This window comes from Athene cunicularia, assembly GCF_003259725.1.
Source record: "Athene cunicularia isolate RWA chromosome 6 unlocalized genomic scaffold, athCun1 chr6_part1, whole genome shotgun sequence".
NCBI classification, from domain to species: domain Eukaryota; kingdom Metazoa; phylum Chordata; class Aves; order Strigiformes; family Strigidae; genus Athene; species Athene cunicularia.
The window spans coordinates 6,242,431-6,268,014 of NW_020799105.1; the positions used below are offsets into that span (position 1 = coordinate 6,242,431).

Below are 25,584 nucleotides of genomic sequence, written 5' to 3' on the forward strand. Positions count from 1 at the left end.
CCCCCAAGGATGTATTTGCTTTCTCTGTGTCAATTATCTCCTGGCAGACTTGTGATAATGCACTGGGCACCCAGGTTTTTTGCTATCTTTCCTAGAGAAATTAGTCCCCTAAGATCATGCTCCATGCCTTTTATTTTTGCCTAGTAAATTTTAAACCTTTCAAATCTGGAAGAATGTGGGTAATATGTTCCTATGAATTTCATGACAGTCAGCAGCTGGATAACATAAACCCAAATCAATGCTCCCCAGTGAAAAAAAGCAAGGACTACTCAGCAGTTTTCTGTTATTTATGGCATCAAAGAACTAAACAGTCAGTGTGCATACCTTGTTGCATTGTAACTGATGCAGTGGACACTAGGGTTATAGACTTAGGGATGAAATTTCTGGGATAAAAAAACCCCACACATGCTTACAGAGCATGTTTGAATCCATGTCACAGGAGGACCTAGTACTTCATTTTTCATGGAGGTTTATAGAGGGAGGAAGTAAACTCTGAAGTACAGAAGTAAACTTCCACCTCTGGGTCTGGAAGCTCAGGAGAAGTGCCCCAGGCAGGGTGGGAAAAAAGGTTGAAAGCAGATGGGAGGGTGGGTAACTGTGGAATGGAGAACAGAAATGGGCCGGAGTCTGAGATATGGAGCTTGTGTCTTTAGGAGACGCTTTAGGACATTTGGCAGTAGCTCTTGGGCAGTGTGAACATCCTGTCTTGGTGTCCCTAGCCAAGATTTCAATTTAAACATGAAGATACACATACACAGCAGTACTCCCCTTCCTGATTAATTCCCTTCTTTGCTTCATAGTATCCCCCTACACTGTGATTTAAGTGGCTTGGGAAGGACCCTGACTGATGTCTACCACAGGGTCTTCACTGAATTGATCCTCTCCCAAACAGTTTCTTTCATGCTGTTCCTGCCATGAAAACATTAAAAGTGGAGCTAAAATTCCAACTGGTATCTCTGGACAAAGTAAATCAGAATAGCAGCATTGTATTCTGGCATTTAGCACAACAAAAACAACATGCTGAGCAGGAAATACACAATGGCTTGAGTACAAAAATGAAAAGAAAATAAAGGGTTGTTTGGTTGGTTTTCTCCCCTAGATTTCAGAATTAGTTCCTTTGTTTTGAATGGGCTTGAAGAAACATTAATCCCCACCATTCATGTCTAGATTCAACTGATTTCAGGGCTGCCATCTTGACGCTGCCCCTCATATGTGTTTGTGGGGTAACTCCACAGTTTCTCATCTGTTTCAAGACCCCATGGGCCAGAAACATGCTGTCAGGCTTTGTCTGCGATCTGCTGAACAGCTTCACCTGGCAAAGGTGGCATAAAGCAAGAAAGAGGTGATGACGCTGCATGGTAGCCAGGCAATATATAGCTTTACAGTAGGGGCGCAAGTAAAAAGGAAACCATTATAAATGGATCTTCTTTCTCTGCAGCTTAGCACAGTTATATCTCCCTAGTCACCTAACTGCAAGTGCGTGGGAATACCTGACCATATAGGGGTAGTCTCACATTTCAGGAGACAAAAGAGGTGAGTACATAATTCATAAACATAAACTTTCAGGAAAATCTTAACCCTCCTGCGTCCTCGGTTAGACAGTATCAAAGACGTACTTTCAGAAATGCTATTAGAGTCACTGTAATCCACTGACAGTTGTCTGTAATCTTCTGTTGACTGACTATAATTCATTAATCTGGACCCTTTGTCTGGAAACAGAAAGGAAATATGATGAATCACATACTTTAATTATAAATCATTGTATCTTCATGATCACTTAAATAACATTTAGCCTGACTAATTTTTATATAGTCCATGTCTGTCTATCTTCTAACACTGACTTCAATTCCTTAAGGACTGAGGAAAATTTAGTAACTTCATTCTATTACTTTCATAATCTTATCCTGACCCAAAATAGTTCTCATAGTTGTCCTCAACCATTCCAAATAAAACAAATCTAATATATTAATTCAATTCTACATGTTTAAATGAAAGGTTGCAAAGTGCAGATAACCTTCAAAGCTCTCCTTCCTTATATTCTGAGGCCCAAAACCTTCAGCTATGAAGTATCCCTTCTGTATGCAGGATGGACAGTGCCCAGACACAATCCACTATTACCAGAGTCAGCTGCAGAAATTCCATTAAGGAGTCATCCTAAGTAATTAGGGAGTACATATGTCTGTTGCACCCTAACTTTACTTTGGTTGAGTTTATGCAAGTTTGAACCCATAAGATCAGCTTCTGAATAAGACAGCCAATATAATTTGGGAGGTGGCTTGTCTGTATGTTTTCCAGAGAATCTCCTTTTCTTATAACCAATAATACCTAAGAGAAATGTTCCACAGGTATTTAAGTGTGTGTTTAATTCTAGCTGAGGTTAATGGAACATATATGTGATTTTCTGAATAGGAATTGGATTGTTCACAAGCCTAATGTTGAGCATATCCCAAAAAAGCCTGCATATCTTGGGCCAACTTTCCCCTTGCCCCAAAATCAGATTCCTATTGAAGTGCACAGTACAATATAGAGTCTAGAAAAAAGAACTATCTCAATCTGAAGTCCACATTTAGTTAAAGAATTACTCTGAGGGATAATAAAATCTTGATCTTAGTCAAATGAAATGTGAAATTAGTTTATGCTGGTTTATTTATATAGTGAACAGGATTTGGCCCTGTGTCTTGAAATGACATGCAATCCATGTGTGAATTTGTAAATTTTTGTATAGAAAGATGGAACTAAAGTCAAAAAGAAACCACAAATCTTTGCTTGAGTAATCAAGTAAGAAGGATGAATATATATTCCTTAATTGCAACAGCATAACTTCACAGAATCCCACTCTTTACCTTCAAAAATACACTGGAGTATACAAAGTACAAAAACAGTTTTGAAAGTAGTGGGGGTTTTTTTATATGCACAGTGCTTTAAGAGTCAATCTGTGCAAGCTGACTCGTTATCATTGCTTCACAACCCTCAGACTACTGTCCTTTGAGGAAATAAGGAACAGAAACCTTGCTGACTTGCTTCAGAGTCTTTCCATTATGAAGTCATTTATATGTAAAGCAATAAATATCCTATCCAACACTACATGTAATCACTACAGCATGAAATTAAACAATTCACCTAGCTTGGGAAAGACTAGAGAAAGCTGTCTGTATCCTTATTAGACAATTCAGATTATAAATCTTTCTTTACCTTGCTGAAAATTCATCTGGGAAGGCAGCGATGAGGTGTCCAATATTTTCGCATGCAGCCTTTTTCTTATTACATGACTTCTGTTAAGCTGAGAGGCTATGCTGTCTTCCATGACTATCCGCTCTACCTAGAAGACAGAGTACTGCAAGTCAGTGTCATGATATGTGGACTTCAGACTCTCCCACTGAAGTGATCCTTGCCCTCTGCTTGTCAGCTGTTGATTCGCTTGGTATAAACAATTTCATCTTAGATTAACACAAAGTAGGATTGAGTTTTAATGGCTTCATGCTCTCATGCTAGATGTGTTTAAGAGGGCACAGTGTCTGTTACAGTGGGAAATAGAGAGTGCAAGGGAAAAGATCGAGTTGAATACTGGTTGAAAACAGAAAAAAATATTTGCAGTGTGTTGTCTTCCAGTTTCATTCAGCATGTCAACAAAAAATGTTTAATGATATTTCAAATCTTGAAAAAGACTCAGGTCCTCACTTAAAGATTTAATGTGGTCGGGCTTGATTGCACAGCAAATGTTCAGTTCCATTCAAGGATGATGAAAGAAATTCTCAACATGATGTAAATGTAATTTCTTCGAATCTCACAAAGAAAGTCTGAAACCAGAGTGGCAATGGGGAAATCAAATCAATCTCTATTCATTTGGCCAATATGAAGTCTCTGTAAACGTTATGATTGCTTCAGTATAAACCAAAGAAATTAAGATAATGTAAGGGCAGAGTTGGATATGTATCACTTCCCAGGAGTGTAAGAGTGGTGTGAGAGATGGCTTCATTGTCTCATTTGCTTGTACACATGCACACTCAGTTTCCTGATTAGAAGTCTAGAACCAAATCTCACTTCCTTAATTCATACAAGCATTAATTTCATGCAATTGCTCTCCTGTGTCCCATGTTGCTGCTCACCTCTCTCACCAAAGAAAAGGAGATGATTAGAGTATGAGAGTAGCACCTACCTCACTGACACTTCCCACAGCAAACTGGACCATTTTCTTTATGTAGACATCTGCTGGTAAGGAAGCAGATTCCTTCTGGTGTGCCTCACATGCTTCCAGAATTGATTCAGGAGAAAGTCTTTTGTGTGGCAGATCTTCACATAGTGTCAGCAGGAGCATGTGTAGTTGGTCACTCAGCTGGAGGGACTGAGTCAAAATGGAGGTACTGTTAAATGGCATCTCCCAGTGGTCTGAAATGCTGTGTAAACCAGCACCAGAAATTTCTGTAATCCTTTCATCCTGGGTGAGAAATGGGCACTGCATTCCTTTACACTTTGGGAAAATTCCAGACAACATAACAGCACTGAATGGAACCTCTAATGGGATCCAGTATAGCCTTGGAAGGAACTGGCAAGGATGGTCATCAGCCCATACAGGGGCTTCTTGGTGACAGACAACAGCTCAGTTGTCCAATTAGACTGTGAGTATTAAAGATTCATGCAAGACACATGGCAGCATTAGCTTCAAAAAGGTGAGGAGTTATACCAGCCAAAACTGTTGCCATAGAGATCAGATACTTAATTTTTAGTCATTTAGCTTATAGAGTATTTTCTCTTAGACCATGTATACCCATGAAAGGCAAGTTAAATCTACTAAAAGCTTGTGCTCTCCAAATCAAAAACATGCAATCAAAGGCATGGATATAGAAATAAAACAAAATGTGTGCTACAAAACTTTGAAAGGATTCTGGGTAAGCAGTAAATGAAAAATTTCAACTAGCGGAGATATTGGTAGAATTTGCTCAGAACTAAGGAGAGTTACATAGTTTTGTTACAGCATCCCATTCTTTGAAAAAGCATGTAAATCTGCATTGCACCGCAATCATACTGGCAAGATGTTTTTCTTTTAGCCCTTCCTATCTTAGAATCATAGAAGCATTTAGGTTGGAAAAGACTTTTAAGATCATTGAGTCCAACTGTAAACCTAACACTGCCAAGTCCACCACTAAACCATGTTGCTAAGTGCCACATCTACACATCTTTTAAATACCTCCAGGGATAGTGACTCAATGACTTCCCTGGGCAGCCTGTTCCTTATTACAGTCTTGAAATAGATAATCTTTACTGTTAAAGCAAGGTATAATTCATCTTTATAGGAACAAGTCAGGTTTTTGAATGAAAAAAAGAAAGAAAAGTAAGATGAGGCCTAACTAAATTAATGGTTTGGATAAACTGGTATTTTTGGTGAAGTCTGGACCTTGACACAAGTTTCCAATTCTTCCTGGAGGTTCAAAATGAAAAGCTGGTCTTACTGAGACCTCAGATTATGCCTCTCAATCTTTGAACCTACCAATATAAAACAGAATAAAAGAAAACAAAAATGATTTTGTTACTGGCCTGATTTGGAGGAACCTGGTAGTCTGCTGACCAATAGAGAGTCATTCCTAAGGAATACACCAGCATCTGTCAAAACAGAAAAGGAAGCCCTTTATGTAGTCAACATTAAATTCATAAAAGCCTCGTACTAAAGAGACCACATTTTTATGTCTTTGGTCACAAAATAGCAAAAGCCAAACAGATAATTTCTTCAAAAACTAGAGTAGATTAAATATATATGAAAGTACAGTAGTGACAGTTTATGGACTAGATAGCATGCAATGAGTATTGTTCAGCTTGAGGGGCTGAGCCAGGCTGCCCTCTATCTGATAATCCATGAGTAGGAAAAGGAACTTGAACTCCTTTCTTAGGTTTGAAGCTATCCTATTGGTGATTAAACCTCCCCTACCTGTGTGACTGGCTAGGAGTTGTGTCCAGGAAGAGGATTACTGGAGTGAGGACTATTGCAAAGCTTCATGTTTCTTCATAGCATTTAACTGATCAGTTATGTCGGATTCTGAAACTACTGTGTTCTGCCTGAGGGTAGTATGCACTGATGTTGTCCTATTGGTATTCAAAACTTCTGAGTTTTAGTGGTTTTTTAGTGTTGTATCTTACTGTCTTGCCAGAGAGACTTATTTAGCAGGGAAAAGAAAAATAAATTGTTAACAAAGCTGAACATATTTCTGACTTCCTGGGAGTGCTTCTACTCTCTAATTGTATAGATACTGTGGTTGTCTGCTTCTTGGATTACAATTACCATATCTGGTCAAACACCATGTTCATCTATTCTTACTTTCTGTGAGCATTTACATATAATACATTTCTGCAGACCTTGAGGACTGATGTTTAAAAATTATTTTGATGTTGTCATGCATGCTAATCTAATGGCAAACTGCAAGATACATGTAAATCTCTTTAACTGTAGCCTAATTTTTTAGTGTTACCAGAAAGGGAGTTTGACAGTCGATAACCTGGTATACTGCATTAAAGCCCACAAGCTTGTCTTCATGAGATACTGTCAAGATTTATTTTGTAATATAACTCACCTTTGTTAGTCCAATGCACTGGTTTTTACTTTGTCTGTGGAGCAATTCTGGTGCACTAAAAGGAGCAGCTTCCATCTGAGATGCATTGTTTTGAAAGGACAAATTTCCTTCAGCAGACAGCAGTATTGACCACGGACAAATCACACAGATGGCAGGGTCTGAAAAATGTTCAAGAAGATAATGGAGTTCTTAGTGTTGAATTGACTGCGCTCAGAAAATCATATTGCTGGTGTCTCACCTGCAAAACCCATCACTGAAGTTTCTTGGAGATGTGCCCAGAAGTCAGTGGAATCATGTTCATTTATGCCTGGCTAATTTTGTCAGCTGGAATTCAGTGATGGTTAAAGGTTTAATTTCTCTCTCACACCATTTCACACATGTAAACAATATATTGATTTTGATGGATTTCTGAAGCCTAAGGTAAGGCAGAATTACATTCCATGTGCAGATTCTGGAAACCTTGACATTTTTGGTAGATCTTTTTATGCAAAGAAATATCAGAAGATTAGAACACTGCTTCCAGTAAAGCATGAATACTTTGAAGCTGGCATTTTTCAGAAGACCTTAAATTAGCTTCCATTAAGTTGCATGACCATGGTACAAATTTCTTATCTGTGGTGATATTTTTTTTTTTTCTGTGTGCTGCTTGTAGTCAGTCAGCTCTGCATTTTAGTAACCTCTTTTTCAGAGTATTGTCTGTAGCAAGGCCAAGTTACTTTGCCAGAAAGCCAGTGTCAGGAGTCAATAACTTTTTATTTCCATTGTACAGATGAAGAAACAGATGCAGAGCCCAGCTTTAATGACTATACTGTGTCAGTCAACAGAAGCTGAGGTAGCAGTAGAAAGAAACTTACCAAGTCACAGTGCTATAACCTACTAAGATTTTCTTCATTGTTTCCAACTAACGTGAACTTTGAGATTTTTTTTTACCAGAATACAAATATGGAAACTATTGAAACTAAAACTTAGACTAGATTCTACCAGCAATGTGAACAGCCTTACTCACATTCAGTCTCTGTCTGTGTGTCAGTTCTGTTAAAAGAGGGAATATTTCAAACAAAAGTGTTTTCAAATGATAAATGTAGACTCCTAAACCTGACAAGATCCTGAGGACACTGATAGATCTTAATGGCCCTTCCCAGCCTCACCTGGGATCTACCCTCATCCTAAGCCCATAGTCTCAGGCTCCAGTTAAGCCTAGCCAGGGCCTTGAGTCCTTGTCTGAGGTATGGTGTAGGTGTGCCTGTCTCCAGTTCAGCCACAGCCATGCTTTGCCTGACTATGGACCTCACTGATCCTCACCCACAAATTGACTTCCCAGCTTGACCTCAGACTTGCCTTGTCACTGTGGACTTGCCTGGTGATCACTGCGCTCTCTGACCGTGGTTACCCACACCAGACCAGATCTGACTCAGCTTCCCAACTTGACCTGCCTTGTCACCTTGTGTGGTGGTCTGGATTCTCAGTTGTCAACTCCAAACCTGCCCTGCTTGCTTTACCTGAGTACGGAGGGATAAGGCCCTGGCTAGCTCAGCCTCTGCCCTGACACCCTTGTAATTGTACTTGGGTCTGGGCTCCCCATCTCTTAAGGAACAGCTTGCCCTTGCCGTTCGCTGAGAATAATCTATTTGAAGGTACCCGAGTAATGGAGTGGATTCTTCTTGTAAAAGGTTGAATACTCTTAAAAAATATCACTGCAGAGATCCACTGAGGTCAGTCCCAGTGATCTGAGGCAGGAGTGGAAGCATGAAGATGTACAGTCTTCTGCAAACACTGCACACTTGTATACATACATAAAGTGAATTTGACCAAAGACATACAAGTGATTTCACTAAAACATTCATTTAAAAAAGCATGATAAAAAGCATCTAAGATCAATCTGCTTACTTTAGAAACAGGAGAAGCTGCATTAAATATGGCAATATTTAGATATAGAATTCCTGGAAATACAGGTAATTTAAAAAAAAAAAAAATGTCTGTTGAACCACTCTCTTCAGTGTAGACCATAAGAACAGAGACCATTCAGATCTCCATAGGTGAAAAACTCAGAAACATGACGTAAATGCTTTGGTATTTTAGCATTTTTAAATTATATATTAAAAAATGGCTACTTAATTTGTATACATGCTGACTTTTACATCAGGAAAATGGATGGTAAAAATTAGTAAAATGCTAATCTGGGAACTCATATACACCTAGGAAGTTTGTATAACCAGAGGACCCAGAAATTCAAGACTTACAGACCACTAGTATTTGCAACAGTTGTAGCATTTACTTCTTTAGAAAATTAAACATCTCAAAGCTAGCCTTCTCTTTGGCTCCTTCCCTATTTTTTGTATTATTGTATAAAAGTACAACTAGCACATGCTGGGAAATTTTTCTGTTTTAGAAACAGATAGCCAGCTTGTTCTTCAGCCTTGATGAAGATTACCTGGCCTTCTGTAATGTTGGCCAGTCAACGAGTGAGCATACCTGCCTAACCAGTCAGTGCCAAAACCCATTAGAAATATTGCTATAGCAAATGGTGCTGACCATCACCAACTCTAGCAGGATTTATTACATCAAGCACAATGCAGCAAAAACACAGCAGTAACTAGCCCTGAGAAGAGGCTGATTTCAGAAGCTGTAACTCAAGAGATGTGGAGCCAGAGATACACCTTAGTTAACTGGGATGATGCTTTGCAGAGGCATTTCACCTTTGCTGCCCTCCAAGAAGCTAGAACACTGGGGATTCAGCTTCAAAATGAGTCCAACTTGGCATCACTTCTGGACTTCAGCTCTCTAAAGTCATGTTTGAGCAGCCTTGCACTTGACCTATAGACCAGCTGGTTCTACATCCCTACTTCCTCTTGTTTTACTCTTCATCTTCTGATCATAATACATCACATTTATCCGGTGCAGTATGGGGAACATAGCCTGATTATCTCAATTCAATAGATGTCCAACAAGTCTCTTTTTTTTTTTTTAAACAAGAGATCAGGAGAGCTTAGTGTCTGGCACTGAGTTAATAAGCTGTGATGGACCTGAGCTGAATCTATCCAGGTGTGTATCTCTGTGCAGCACTCCTTTGCATGTTCCTGGTGCCTGTCTTGTCTGGGCTGTTCTTTCCTCATTACACTAGATAATAGAGAACTGATGGTATAGTCAATTGATGGTGTAGTCATTGTACCAGTCAGTTAAAAAATAGTTGGTTCTCCCCTCCAGCTATAGCAGAAGTTACACATCACTTGTTTTCAGTATTTTGTATTTTGATTCTACATGCTCATGAGGTAAGAACACACCTCATCCATTCTTCGCTCAGAAGGAATATGCATTGTCAAACAGTTCTCAAAATGTGACAGGTTGCTCAGCTGTGCTGTCTTGTACAGCTGTCCCACTTGGCAAGCATTCATCATGATAACTTGCATAGCCATTATGACAAGTCATACTATTATCATCAAGGATAAAAGTTTCTTCCTAGCTGAATGAGGAGCTATGTGGATTTGCCTGTCCTCCTCTATCAGTACATGAAGGACATGAGCCTACCTGGCACTGCACTTTCTGTGTGTATATATTATTCAGACTTTAGGAAGGACTCTTCTGTCCTCTTCCACTGTGTATGGTTGTACTTAGATGAGTTAATATCTGGTGTGTAATTTGGAAAAAAACCCCACCTGTGTGAAGATCTCTTATGTAGGCAGAGCAGTCTGCATGTAATCCTAGCAGCACTGAAAGATTTCTCATTTTTATTAGCAATATGCTAGTACTGCTTTTTATCTCTCAGAAGAAAATCCAGACAATGCAAAAGAGCTAAAATAATTCAAGAATGAAATTCCAACAGTAAGAACTGTAAGAAGATACTTTTCACTTACCTTTGTGAAGGTCCTCCAGAAGCTGCACTGTGGACAGGTACAAGAGTGCCCATATTTCTTCTTCCTCCAAAGGGCTTCCTTTTGCCCACAGGGCCTCGGCTAGTGTCACACAGGAACTGCTCATGCCTGCTGCAACAGAAACCAGATTTTGAACACACTAAAGCAGACTGAATTGCTTAAAGCAAACAGATTACAGCTGTACCCTTCTCTCACAACAGGAAGTATTTTGTGAGCCACCCTGTTTCTTTGTTCACAAAAGGTAGATATTTTTCATCCCTATCTTAATCTGAGTAAGAGTAAATAAAGAGGACTAAGTGACTTCCTGTAATCTTTTTGAGCCCTCTTACTCATCATTTGAAACCAATCACAAGATTCTGTGGGGCAGATAGTTTTTATTCAGGACATCCTTCATGAATATGTGCTGTTCAGGCTTTGTGAGTGGTTATCAGAATGGTAGGGCATTGATTTTGCTGCTTAATGGGATGCTCTTTTCTATAAAAACATGACTGAGTTAATCTAAGAGAAAAAGAATGGCAAAGCAAAAGAGATGTAACATGAGAAGTTTATAAACACAGTCCAACAGAACAATTGAGTTCCATTCATTGCTCAGCAGATCGATCAGTAAAAGCTTGTAGACTCATACTGAATTCCTTTATGAGAGATTTTCTTGGTCAAATACTTGAGAGTCAGAACTTGCGGTTCATCCATACCAATATACATATAAACTTGCTTTGTTTCACTAAACCAAATTAAAAGATTATTCCCTTTGTGAGCTGATAAATAGTCATTTAGTGGCTTCCAGCACACTGTCCTATCTGATAGGCACATAAGACTTGGTGTACTGCAGAAGAATGTTGGTCCACACACTTTCCCTGGTTTGTCTCAGTTGCAATGCAGCATCAGATCATTTAGAGAAAGGCATCCTGTAGTGAATCATAGTTTAATGTCGTGCCTATTGGAAAAGTATTTTCCTAATCCCAGACAACTAGAAACTGACTTGTAACTTGAAGTATCAAGGCTTATTTTCCTGAGAATATTTTAACATACTAAATATTGCCAAAGAAGGTTCTGTTCTTCATAAATGGGTCTGATTTTCCCACTTCACCAGTTTTACATTTCTGCATTTTACTAATGTTGGCAGAGGTGCTCTAGGTCTACACATCTGTAAGGAAAACTGAATCCAAGCTTAAAATTTGGTAAAAATTTTTGGACTTAATTTATGCTCTTGATGATGCTATCCTGTAACAGTGAGCTCCATAGGTTCATTGTGTGTTGTGTAAATAGGAGCATAATGAGAAAAACTGGAAGTGATCTATCTATTGCTTGGAGGTTTTGACATCTTCAGTAGACCACCAAGTGAGGACACTAGAGCCTAGGATTCTATTGTCATGTCTAGGATTATAAACACCACTGTAAAATGAGTTCACTTACAGCCTGAAAACAGATCTTCCCCCCTAACCCTTTCTTCACCCTCTGTACACAGTCCAATTACTGCTACCATTTGGCTTCTGCCTGCAATGGAATTTACTGTGTTTTACAGCTGATTTCTTTGCTAGTTTATCATTTATCATGCAGTCTTCAAGGGGTCACTGCAAGAGCATTATGATGTTCTAAAGGACCAAGTTGGTGCTGATTAATAGACTACTCAGACTTTGATTCATGGTATCTCGTCCTGGCTCACTAGTTTCCAAACAAAGAATCACAACTTTGGAAGAATGATTCCTTGCTGCAATCACTATGGGATTATGGACCAACCTAGTGACATTTTAAACAGAACCAGAGTCCTAATTTTAGTCTCTGTAGCTTCAAAGGATAGTAAAGCTTCTTAAGAACCAAACTTTAATTAGAAGAGACAGACAAATCTTCTTAATCTAAGCCATCACCATTTCTCTTAATAATAAATTACTGTGATAGCATTTCACTTAACCCTGTGGTACTGGGACTAAACAATCAATTCCTGTCCCCAGAGCTAGAATCTGTGTGGCTTCTCCATATGGGTATTCCACCAGACTATACTTAGTACAGTTTTATTTGAGACCATGATGGGGGAAGAAGCACTGCATCCTCTTATTTCAGGTAGAAGTGCTTATACCAAGTGATTTCAGTGCTGATATTTCTAACTAGCTTAAGTTTCTCAAAAAGCAGCTGTCCAGCTTTATAGAGCCAAAGTGAAATCAGCAGTTACACCAGAGCTGCTTAACTTCTGTAGTGAATGTTTTCTCTAAAAGTAATGTCTCAGATCAATACTAAGTATGAATTAAATGAATTCTGCTAGCAATGGTGTGCAAACTTCTTCCAAAAATGATTAGATTTTATGGCCATGGAAATCATAATCTCTTTAAAGTGTAATAAATTATTGCTTTAATGAAATGTAGAGTTAAGTGATGTGTTATTTTACAAGAAAATTGTCTATTGATTCTTAAACACACTCAGAATGCCCTGTGATTTTGGGCTGTATGTTTGACTTTTGTTTTTCAAGACCAGCATGTTGTGATATTTGATGAAAACATAACTGAGAGTGGCTGGGGAAAAAAATTACATTTCATTTCCATTTACAGTCAGGCTATGCTATGTATATGATATGGGAGTAAAAGTGACATAAAGATATTGTTATCATTGTAGCACCACAGGTATTCATGGTCCCTCTATCTAATAAAAGCTGTGATCCAGAACCAAACAATTCTGATCTTCAAACAAGCTACAACTGATAAGGCAAAGCAGACAGATTAGGAGGCAAGGAGGAAAAAGTTAACAATAACCTTGCAAAAAGGGACTTGATTGTTCACAGTGACACTACATATCAGGAAATTATGCTAGATCTAGTTGAGCCTGCAGGGAAAAATTAGAGCAGCAGAATGTAATCACCCCTTTTGGAGTTTGGCCAGGATATAGAGGTTAACGTTTTTGTGCCTTGGAAAAAGTAGCAAAGGGCTTTCAGTGCCAATTTGTTCTCTGAGGTCAAAGACAAATCTTTTGCTGACTTCTATGGAAGAAGGTAGTGCCATCGAGGTACACAAATTAGCCTGAAATATCCTCCCCATTCTATTCTTAGCAACACACTCATTCATTACATGGGCTGTCTCAAGTCCATGATTTTCCCCTGGAAGAATTTTAATCTACTCTTCAGGCATAGATATGAAAGGTACACTGAAGTGAAGCTAATCCATCATTTTGTCACAAACATCCACCTATTTGTCATATTTCTTTCCAAATTATTTTATTCTATTTTGGTACATTTCATTTTACCGTATGTGTAAGCTTTTGTCCAAACAGACATTGAAATCTAGGGTCAGTGGAAGAAATTTAATTGATTATAAAAGATAATGAACTACAGCTTTGCATCTGAGTTAATACTTAACAACAATCACACAATAGTAACTTCATATGCCAGGGTCACTTTATGTGCAATCTGGCAATCTTATTTAGTCAAAATATAAGGGATCAACTTGCCTTTTGTTAACCTTTATCTTTAATTTTGCTACTTTGTTTTACTGTATAAAGACAACAAAGGAGCTAAAAACTATTACTTTTATAGGGGAACTGATCTTCCCTTATCAAACAGAGTCATGTGAATTAAACATCCTCAAGAGGAATGGGGCATCTGGATTTCTAACTAAATGACAGCCCTTTTCATGGAAGCTTATCAGAGAGAATTTACTGGGGAGTTAGTTCAGCTGTAGAATCAGTTTCCATACCAAAAATGTCTTAATCCATTACCTGGATGATGGTGAAAAAGCAGATAAAAAAGGGAGATCATAGGACACAACAGTGAATAAAATGGTAAGGAAGGAGAAACCATGTTATATTTTGAAAATAGGAGGTTGGATTTGTTTCTGGTTTACTTTTAAAGGCATGGAGCAAGAACACATTTGCCTCATTTGGGCATCCAGAACAGCTGGAAATGAGAACTTTGGCAAAAGTTTGTGTATAAACACAACAGCAAAGAATTAACCTTGGGTATGAATCAAGCATTCTGTGAATTGGAAAGACTTCTGTCAAACCAGAAATATCTTTCAGTTTTTACTGCCTGTGTCGTGGTTTAAACCCAGACGGTAGTCAAGCACCATGCAGCCACTTACTCACCCTTCCCTGCCCAGGGGACGGGGAAGAGGGTTGTGGGGGTAAAGGTAAGGAGATTCGTAGGTTGAGATAACCAGAAACCAGGACAGTCTGGAAGCTGTTCTTGCAGAGATCTTGTCTTTCTTCTAACTGAACATACAGTCCTGCTTCATTATGCTATCCATATATTGCAAAATACCTACCTGGAAACTTAACCAGCTTTTAAATTGCTGAAGAGTGTAAGCAGACAGAGATTTTGGAGTTGTGTCTGACAAATGTGTATTGCTTATTTATGGGTTGGACATCACAGCCTCTCTACTAGAGGTGACTAATTGATTTTGACATGAGTGAACCAGAGAGACACTACATAAATAGGTCCTCTGACAGATCTGAGAGGTTGCTAACCTCACTAAGATAATATGAGTGTAGGCTTGTACTGCCAGGCAAGTGAGAGGGGGCTCGGAGTGTAACCTCTTCCATTTGCACCACTATATCAAGAAAAATTGTCTATGTGTAAGCTGCTGTAAACCCATGCACATAAAGACACATGAAGTTGGCTAATACTGATTTTGCTTGATTTAACCACTACACTTTGTGGAAGTATCTGAATCTCCATCAGACACTTTCAAGGGAAACTTCAGAGACCAGGAATTGTTTCTTCTCATGCTGCGCTGAAGGACACACCAGTAAAACTACACAGAAGTCTATAAAAAGATGGTCTTCAGCAGCAAACTTTCTCTAGATATAGTATTTTTCTTAGCCTTCTATTCCTTTCAGCTGTTGTGCTCCAATTTCTTAGCTATGTCTAGCAGTCCCCTTTAGGCCTCAGGTGCTGCCTGATAGTCTAAAAGCACCTCCTGTAAATAAAGGACCAAGGGGACCTAATCCTGATTCAGTATAACTAAAGGCAAAACTTCTTGTATCAGTGGCAGCAAGATGAAGTGGGAAAAAAAAACTTTTTGGAAGAAGGGACATAGCCAAGATACCTCAGGTGCTGTTCTGCAAGATGTTAAGCAGTTGGCTTTCAAATCTAAGCTGATCAAATGCCAGGAAAGATGGGAACTTGAAGTGACATTTTCCTAGGGTGCTGGAGGGCTAATACACTGATTTTAAGGGCTGAAAAGGGTCCATGGCAGACAGATTAACAGAACAGACTTGCTAATTCTTAAAGATTTTTTAGAATGGAAAGCAGCTAGAAAAATGCATTTTTAGTCAGCATCCTTTTACTTGACATAATGCTGGACAATGGGTTAATTAACTTGTTAAATAATGTCATTTCTGAACACACCCAGGTGAGGACTTCAACCTCAATAAAATTGGTCTGTCTATCCTATCTCTTGATTTTCCTCTGTGATTCCACCCCTCAAAAATTAATAACTTACAGTTACATGTTGCTTTGAGGTGCCTTATGTTCAAGAGTAGCCTAGTGATGAATTTGTATCTTTACATCTTTATAATGTAAAATGAGTTCAGAAATTTCATCAAAAGGGACTGAAAATTCATTGGAGACTAGAAGTAAATCAAAACACAAATAATACCTGACAAAGAAAGACAAATGCTTTTTTAATATTAAGCATTACAAATACCCTAAAAGTTCTTGCAGCCTATTTTAGGACTTGCTGTGCAACAAATCAAACTTGGATTACAAAATTAGGGGGATTAAAAATAGGGCCACTGATAACATTTGAACTGAGATATAGTTTTGAAATCATCAGTAATAATTCCAAAGTAAATTTACAGAATTTAGGAACAGTCTGTCCTGAGCCTAGCAATACACTGAGGTGATATGATGAAGGCAGAACACTTTCTGTAGTCACAGATAAAGAAAGAACAGATGCAGCAAGCATTAATCTCACTGCTTCTGAGTTCCCTGAGTTGTGGTGGCAGTGACGGCATTTGGCATGCACCTGAACCAGGGCCAGAATCACCTCTCTACATGGTGTAGGAGTTAGCTTCAGGAAGACACCTAACTGATTTCCTTTATGCACTTAAATATTATGTGGTTATAAATGTGAATGCAGAGACATCTTTGAAATTGAAGATTACCCTAGTATGCATACAAATTAAATATTTGATGTGCAGAATAATTTCTGAATTGACTAGAGAAGATAGGGCTTGCTTTTTATAATATCACACTTTTTATAGAGGCATAAGATATTGCATAGTCTGTATAATATGTATTAAACTGATTCTGGGTCTCCACAGGCAGTTTGGAATCAGTGAAATAATTCTGCCCCACCCAAGAGTGTCTACATTTAAATATTCTTAAATGAACAATTTTCACATGAGGATCACAATCTTTTGTTGCTCAAGGCTGCAGGTTATTTGCTTCTTAAAAAAAAAAAAAAATCCAAACCCTGTAATTTGGAATACTGTATGGAGATTTTGAGAGGTGTTGGTCTCCAAAATGACTAGGACAAGGTAGTTAGGAGATACTGAAGAAGCACTGAAAACTGGGACCCAACTGTTTGTCAGTGAGAACCCTAATCCTGTTTTGTTTTGCATTTTATTCATAAAAATCCACAAAACTGTAACATGCAATTGGCTACAGAGGTAAGAAAATGATCACTTCAGTCTGTAATTGTGAGCTTAAGATAGGGTCTGACTGCATCTATTGTGTTGATGACAGTTTTGGTTTAATACTTCAGGTTATATTTTGTTTTTGAAGAACAGTACTCTCCATAAACCAAATTAAGCTTATAAAAATATAGTACAGAAATTTAGTAAGAAATCACAGCTAAATACATTGTTTTTATAGGCACTATTCATCTATAACATTTAAAATAGAGAACCTGAGTAAATTCTCAAACACTAAGTTCTCAAAAATATATTAAAAGGTAGTTAAAATTGAATTAAGAGAATAATGTTGATACCACTAAACCAATGACTGTTACTGATAATCGAGGAAATACAGAAAAAAGAAAAAAACTGTATTGAAAATAAGTGTAATATAATATCTTAATCATAACTGTATTCATTATTAGAGACACAAAAAAGGAAAGAACCTGGGGAGATTAGAAACCCTCACTGTGTACTTTAGACTTTTTTAAATGTCTAAATTAAACTCTTGAGCCTCTTGTGTATATAATGCATCTTAGGGCCAATACAGTAACCCTTTAATATATTTAAAGTCAATTCTTGTTACATGCTATCATTCATGGCAACATGATTTTTACCTGGAAATATAAGTATAGTAATTGGATAAAAAGCTGGATAATTACTAATTACTTTAAGTACGACCTACTATATTTCAGTGCTGCTTGTCCATAAAATATCTATACGTTTTATGTACATGAAAAGTTGGAAGAGACTGGAAATAGCACATTTTTTGAAAGATCTAGTTTTAAATTAATTTAAATCATAGCCTGATTTATTCACATATATTCCATATACAAATTTTATACTCTGACTCATTGGACACTTATTATTAGAATTTTGGAGAGAATACACTGTATTCCTCATACTAGAGAGATGAATCTCATTAAGCATGAAATGCAACTCTCTGAAATATGGAGTGGAAATTTATGGGTTTATAATTTGAATAAACACTTAAAATGACTTTTAAAAATTTCTGCTCAAATAAAATAGACAGGCGGAGACAAATCTGTAAATACTGACAAGTCAATAAGGGAATTGCCTGGTTGCTAAAGGATGACTTTTCCTTAGATAATGCTACAGAAATTATAGCTGTAATGATACGTCCTTCTTTAAATTATATATTTTCACCCTCTGTGATGTAAATTATCTTATTTCCTTTCTAGAAACATTCACTTTAATCAATAGGAGAATTAACCAGACTATTGCAAAGTATTCAGCATTCAAAGGGGATAAAATTTCATTGCTGAAGAGAGCCAAATTTCATTGCTAGGAAATCATAAACTTCTTATGGGTTGGACCAGTCTTTAAAAAGTCTAATTGAAGGAGACTTGAAATCTGGTTCCTGAACAATGTGGTTATGTGCCTTTCTATGGGGAATTTCATGAGCTGAGTAGTAAGGTTGTTAGAAGAACCTACCTGTGAATTTCAGAGGAGAATATTACACTGTCTGCAGTCAATTTGCAACAAATAGATATTATTTCAGTAGAAATGTATAAAAATATCTCACAGGATAACTGCATTCAAAAGAAAGTGGTGCTATGTTTGTTCTTGCTTAGTTTATATGCCCTATCATCTCCACCCTAGTTGACGTCAAACCCCAAGGACGTCATATCAATCTGTGATAGAGAGCTACTGCTATTTTTTTTTTCATGCACCTTTCATTAAAAGCTCATTGTCCAAGAGTGCATAATGAACTGGTGGCCTAGAACTGAATCTAATGTATCGAATACACAATCTACATTCTAGAGCTTCAAAGGCATGCTGTCTGTTGCTGCAGTGCCAGAAATAGTAGGACAGTAGGACTCAAGCACCATAGTATTATTTCTCTTTTATGTTTATTGGCTTATGTCCTTTTTTTAGGCATTATGTAATTCTCTCCAATAAGGCAGCCTTGTTCCGGACATAGGAACTGGGAATGAAGAGTCAAATGATGTGCTGATGCTGAGGTTAAAAGTTAGCACCACAAGACATGTAAAAGAACCTAGGCAGACTTTACTGTAGCTTCTTCAGGTGCCAAAGAAAAATGAAATATCAAATTAAAGATGGAGAGCTAAGATTTTATACTATACAGTCCAGACTTCCCAAAGTCTCTCCATAGCTTCTCAAGCAGCTAATCCTACTCTAGTCAATGCTGCTGTGGTTTGCCTATCGTTAATGTGTTAAACAGGTACTCTAAAGCTAGTTTATGAATCCTGAAAGTGTCACAGTTATACCTTTATTTGCAGTAGACAGATATCCAAAGCTTCCAATATTGATTCTGATGCTGACTGGCTCTATCACCTGAGAAGATCTCAGTGCCTTTTTTCACCACATCACTGAGGATGATGTGGTTTTTCTATCATTAGTGATCCACTTTAAATCTAAAAAGTAAATGACCATTATTTGTATTCCTCTGGAATTTCCATCTAAAAATTTCTAAAATCAGTAATGTTTAAAGCATATGCAAAAACTTCCATAAAATAAGGCTGCTTTTATTTTAGAAACTGCAAACTGTAATACAGGGACTTGTCTAAAAACACATCAGAGGGCAGTAGAGAAAAAATCAGGAAATCACTTTCTTAATTGAAAGTCTTCAGTCCCAGGTTGTAATCACTAGAGATATGTCTTTCTGGTGTTTGGAGTTCAGTGCTGTTTCTTAAATAATAACACTCAGCATAAATCCATGAATAAATAACATACTTAAACATGTTTTCCAGAATCATATGAACTGTGTTTAACTAATGAAGAATTATCCCTTCCATAACAGCAGTAACAATGTAATGCCTTCTATTCCTTTGCCTTCAATAGAAAATAAAAATATGCTGAGGTTCTCTGAATTTTTATCAGTGAAATTCTGTCATAGGTGAATGTTTCTAAATCCAGAAGAAGACAGAAGTGATGAAGCACTGACATTCTGAACCACAATCTGACCAACTCTATATTATAATTTTTCATGCAAGCAAGCAGCCTTCTAATCAGAATTAGCTAATAACTTGTGAGAAATTAAATTAGCTTTAACATATATATATATATATATAAAACAAACAAACAAACAACAGGGTAAATATGAGATACTGCTGTACAAAGCCAAGAAGATGAATGCTTTAATACTTATTTGATTTATAATGAGAGTAAGAGAAATATGTAAGAACCTACCTGTACAAGTTGGACAGTTGCTACATCCAGAAGTCTGAAATCTTCTATAATTTTGTCCAATTCTGATTGTTTAGATCATCATAGTTGTAAATGTCACATTAAACATAATCAGGACTTGCTTGAACTTCTGTTTCTTGGTTTTTCTCCCTCTTTCTTTCCTTCTGTCCTCTCTCTTTCTTTCTCTCTTCTTCCTTTTTCTCTTTCTACTGCTTTGTTTATATCTCGTAACTAAGCACTGTGTGGTCTGGCAAATGGCTAAGCAAGTAAACAGTAAGGTTCCTTCTCTTGCTTGCAAGCCAAGATTAGCAACTCCTGGTTTGAAGTTGAGCCCAACGTCATGTCTGCTGAAGCTGTTTACACTCCTTCCTCGTTTTTTTTTTTTTTTTTTTTTTTCTTCTTCTTTCTTTTTGGTATTTCACCTGCCAGGTAATGAGAGTCAGCTTTTAGGAAGTGCTCAATATAAATCTCTGGATCTGTCGACATATAAGAACTCTATTGGATTACTTGACACACACAGGAGCATTAGACCTAAAGCCCTGTAGACTGATGTCACATTCAGCCCTCTGCCAATCCAGAGAGAAGCAGTACACCAAAGCAGAGATTGATGGTCTAAGGGGGTGAATGTGTCTTTTAGGAGCAGCAAAATCCATCAGGCTCAATGCACAATGTGGATAAGATTTTGATGGCTATATCTGGCAGAAAAAAAAAAAACAACAGAAAGAAGGGAATTAGATTTTTTTTTATATATAATATTGTTCAATCTGAAAAATTCTGGTTAATTATTGCAGGATGCAGCTGTGCTCAGAGCAGGGCAAAGGGAGCTCGTGGGATGCTGCAGGGCAACTGTGAGCTGGGCATAAGAAAGTAAAGAAAGAAAAACCTTAACAAAACAAAACAGAATTCTATTGGACTTATTCAATAAGCTCCTCACATTAATTGTTCCTCCATTCTTCCCAGCTATGTTTCTCTTGGCATTCTATTTTATTCCTTCTGTCTTCAAACAACTTTCTTCTGGCTTAAGCTAAATAGAAGCCCATCTGCCTCCAAAAACTCTGAATTCATTCCTTTACTTCCACATATTAAAAAAAGCCCAAACACAGAAGAAATTATCAAAATGTATGTTATGTATTGCAAGGGCAATTATCCACTTTTATGATGTTAGTATTCAGTTAGAGCAGACAGCATTTTATTTTTAAAGAAGACCCTAAAAAATTGGTTGATACAACAGAAAATATGGTATCATACAAAAGACCAAAAGCTACAAAGGGAAAATATTTACATCAGGCAGACATCTCTGTTGCAGTCCATGTCTATGGTAGACCCAAGTCCAGATTATTTTACCATCAGAAACTGAAATCATCATTACCCTAGGTCCTCATACTGTTTGATTTATCAGCTGACACTCATCCATGTTCTTCTTTATGTCTTGTCCTTCCTTGGACTGTAAGACTGTCTCCACTCCTGATTCTTGTCCTCCATAAGTGCTCTTCTGGAGAATAGTTGAAGGATCCTTCACTTTCTCCCTCCAGCTTTGTATAAGCATTCCACAAAGCTGCATTTGTTTACTCTTTCTCCCTATAATTTGTCCCTGAGAAATGTGATTTGCAAATGCAATTTCAGCAACAATTTGTATGCCAGTGCCTCACAGATGTCTCCACTGTAGATTTCTCTCTTCGTGTCCAAATGAAAACCCCAAATTGTCTCTCTTTGCCTATCTTCATGCAACTAGTCATTTAAGTTCAACATGGCTGAAAAAAGCCCTCTTATTTCCATATTTCTGACTCTTTTTTCCTTTCTTAATCACTGTGAATGATATCACTGTTATCCCTAGCCCATACCTTGGGTCTCACATTCAGTTTGGTCTTCTTCCTGGGTCAACCCTTCCTCTGTACCTGTATCTTGACATGTGCTTTTGAATAAAATTTACAAGCTATGGCATTTTTTATCTATCTTTAAACAAAATTTATTCAGGCTTTCATCATCTCAATTGCTGCAAATCCCTCTCTTCTGACACTGACAAATGCAATATTGCCTTATCCAAAATGTCACTGAAAACGTCCATTTTGTTGACTGTTAACACTGGGCACATCACCCATCTTTTATATCCCATCTCTGCTCCCTTTTCTTTATAGCAGCAAAATAAATCTATTTTTTCCTAAATTTGGTCTTGGTCCAGAAGTCATAAATCTGATCTGAAGGAAACTGGAATGCAGGCAGGAATAAAACTATGTAGAAAAGCCTCACATCTGAAATGTCTCAAACAGAACATTTTAGAATTGGCAAAACAACATTTACTTATAATCTTACCAACTGTGCAATGAAGACTGTTTGTTGACTCTTTTCCTGTGATCACTGGGACTGATAGTGCTCTTCATTTTTTGGATTCATGGATCCAAATACCAACAGATCAGCAAAACAGCTGTTGATGATAAAAAGAAACTCTGAACATTGATACACCTTCGGATGGATTCAGCCTGGTTGTCCAGTACAGTCATAAAAGAAGAAGAAAAGCAACACAGAAGTTTGTGGTTATTCCTTCCCCAAGTAATGAGTAGGGAGGAGATAGGAAGTTATTTATAGTGGTGCATTTGTAGCTACCAGATTTGATTTAAGTAGATGTGTGTTTATGGAGTTAATAGGGCATGTGGCTTGTTGAATCATTTTGCTAGAAATAATGTGTTATGTGAATATGCTCCCATTATATCAGGTAGAAATGTTGATTTGATTAACTAATCAAAGTTCCTGAATACTTTATGCTCCATTGCTTTAAGAAAAGACTCAGTCATTCTTCTCATGAAAGCATAGGCCCAATGCAAACCTGTGGTAGTTCTGTTGGTGTAAGCAACGTGTCCAGATTTGTGAAATTGTATTATCACCCATGGTTCTTTCTCTATTCTGAATAGTCATTGAAAACAGCCATTTTAGAAAATTATTCACATCATATTGGTCTGAATGAAAGTAGTATTGCAGACTCATAAAATCAGACAGTTTGAGTGCTTCAATTTTTATTCTACTCACCTATTGAATCCTTATGGTGTAGAGATGAGATGTATGTAATTGTGGCAAATTTTATGTAACTAGATCACAATGAAAGAAGGTTAACAAGATGAAAGACTATTTATTGCAGTGAAGGAACTGATGGATGGAGGCTTAGGATCTCCCTTATGTTCTGTCCAGCTTTCTGAGAACTGGCAAGGGTTAGAATCCAATTATTCTCTGACATTAATGCCTTTTCATCCCACAGAAGCTGAAGTGTAGGAAGCTCTTAAAGTTTACATAAAGGTGAGGATTACTGTTTATTTCTCAGATGATGGTGGTACAAGGCAGGCTGTCAAAACTACAAGCACAGGTCAGGCATGGGGTTTCTGTTAAATAGAGAAGATTCATAGTGTTTCTGTTAAGTTGTAACTGGTTTTAGTTCAGAGTCCCATATAGGGGGTCATGAACTGCTTGAGCTGTCAGAGCTAAATGTAGATCACTTGAACTTTCAGAAAAATCAGGCAATCTCCCTTGTTGTTTAAGTCTGCTCGAGTCAAATAACAGGACCTAACCACTTCTTCTGATAGAGAACTTTCATGCATCTTCCCTATGCCCAGTATACATTCAAATTAAAGTTTTATTTCCATAACAGTTTCTAAGCAGATTAGAATTGGTCCAGTCATCTATATTTAGCTTAGCAAAGCAATACAGAGATGTGAGTCTATGCTCTTGTTCTGGTCTTTTGTCAGGGGTATTTCACAGCTGTATCTTCATGGCAATCAGGTCAGATTAGCCCTGATCTCAGTTTTTGAAGAAAAAGAGAACAGGCCAATATACAAGCAAGATACAAAGAAAGGATCTATGTAAGGAAATTAATGTCAAATCAACAGCTGACCAAACATACCAGAACAGCCTGTTTCCCTTTAAGAAATAATTCCTAAATTAATTAAAGAAACTCACTAAACTGAGAGTGGAGGTTTTGCAGTATAAGTTTGTGTTCGAAAGGGGGCAGGAAGGCAGCATAACTCTTACCTGCCACTGGTGACAGTAACTGTTTTTCCTTAAAAACAGTAGTTGGCAAAGGCTGGATCAACCCCCTGGGGGTTTCGAAATCTTTAGGAAGTTCTATGAATGGATGAAACCCAATTTAAATATCACTTTTAATACAATCTGTATAATTTGCTTTTGCTTCTTACACTGCTTTTGACATATGATGTGAAGCAATGAAAAATGATTGGACAAGTAGTTCATGTTTGTGATACCTGATGGCAGCTCTGCTGGTCCCATAAGTAACTCAATGAGGCAGTATTCCTATGATACATCCTCCAATGCATCTTTCTCGGATACAAGAAGAGAGGGTCTGAAGCAAATAATTTGTGATATAAAGTACAAACTGGCACTGTTTAATGACAAATGCTCTTACACTGTAATGGAGTTACTCTCTAAATAAGAACTGTAAATTCAGGCCATTAATCTGAGGAAAGAAAGGGGGAAACTTCATTAAACGTTTCTGGAATATGGTGATGGAATTCCATGTATATAGTTTCATTAAAAATAGTAATTTTAGCCAGCAATTATGTGGTTGCTGTTTATAAGCTAAAAAAAAAAATCTCTTTTCTCTCTTGGAAAAAAGATTTTATATTTGGTTTGCTCTTGGCCACCACAATGAAACCTGCATACATTCAGATATACTTGTATATAGCAGTCTAACACTTTACTTACAGAATGAAAAGAATTTTCTCTACTATAGCTGAAGTGACCAAAATATATTTTAATTTAATGTAAAATTAGTATACATAGATGGTCACAGGGTAGTATTCCACAACATAGAGGTGTGTACAGGCACCAAACTAGCACAAAGAGATAAAGTTTCACCCAAGGGAAATAATTTGTTATTGCAGTTATCCTCTTTATTCTGCTTAGTGTGGCTTGCTAAGTCATGGTATTGTGCAGTATAGGTGTAACACACACTATTAATTATCTTCAAAATGCTTTGGTTAATTAATGATAAAATACCAAGTGAAAAGAGATAGAGCCAAGCTGTCCATATTCCTCTACCTGCCATTTAGCTCACAATCCCCACATTTAGTTGTATTGGGATCATTATATGGAATGCTACGTTCAACTAGCATTTAGACAGGATGTCAGATAATTGATGTTGTCCAATTTCATTTGAAACGCAGCCATTCTCTAGCTCTTTTCAGAGATAATGTATGACCCTATCTAACATGGGAGAGATGTTAGCATTTAGGAGTTGAAATTAGAAAACTGACAAGAATTGGTGCACTCCTGATAAGTCTTTTTAATCAGAAAGATGTATTGAGCAAGTTCAGGCCTGAAGAACATTGAATGCTGGTTAGAGAGAATGAAACTGAAAGTTTGCCTTTGGTATCCCCTGAGTT

General features: G+C 37.4%; 1 protein-coding gene across 5 annotated transcripts in view; it reads right to left on the reverse strand.

The window, feature by feature from the left end:
- Nucleotides 1-20,624, reverse strand: part of FRMPD2 (FERM and PDZ domain containing 2) — a 78,542-nt gene extending 57,918 nt beyond the window's left edge. For 4 of the 5 annotated variants that reach the window (XM_026850965.1, XM_026850966.1, XM_026850968.1 and 1 more), the window contains exons 1-7: nucleotides 20,204-20,624; nucleotides 10,412-10,540; nucleotides 6,561-6,718; nucleotides 5,533-5,598; nucleotides 4,157-4,342; nucleotides 3,193-3,319; nucleotides 1,578-1,709 (exon numbers count right to left, since the gene is read on the reverse strand). In XM_026850965.1, the coding sequence (XP_026706766.1) occupies nucleotides 1,578-1,709; nucleotides 3,193-3,319; nucleotides 4,157-4,342; nucleotides 5,533-5,598; nucleotides 6,561-6,718; nucleotides 10,412-10,535 (793 nt within the window). In that variant the 5' untranslated portion in view covers nucleotides 10,536-10,540; nucleotides 20,204-20,624. The remainder of the gene's footprint in view (nucleotides 1-1,577; nucleotides 1,710-3,192; nucleotides 3,320-4,156; nucleotides 4,343-5,532; nucleotides 5,599-6,560; nucleotides 6,719-10,411; nucleotides 10,541-20,203) is intronic. The other variant, XM_026850964.1, reaches the window with a different exon arrangement.
- Between the last annotated feature and the right edge of the window lie 4,960 nt (nucleotides 20,625-25,584).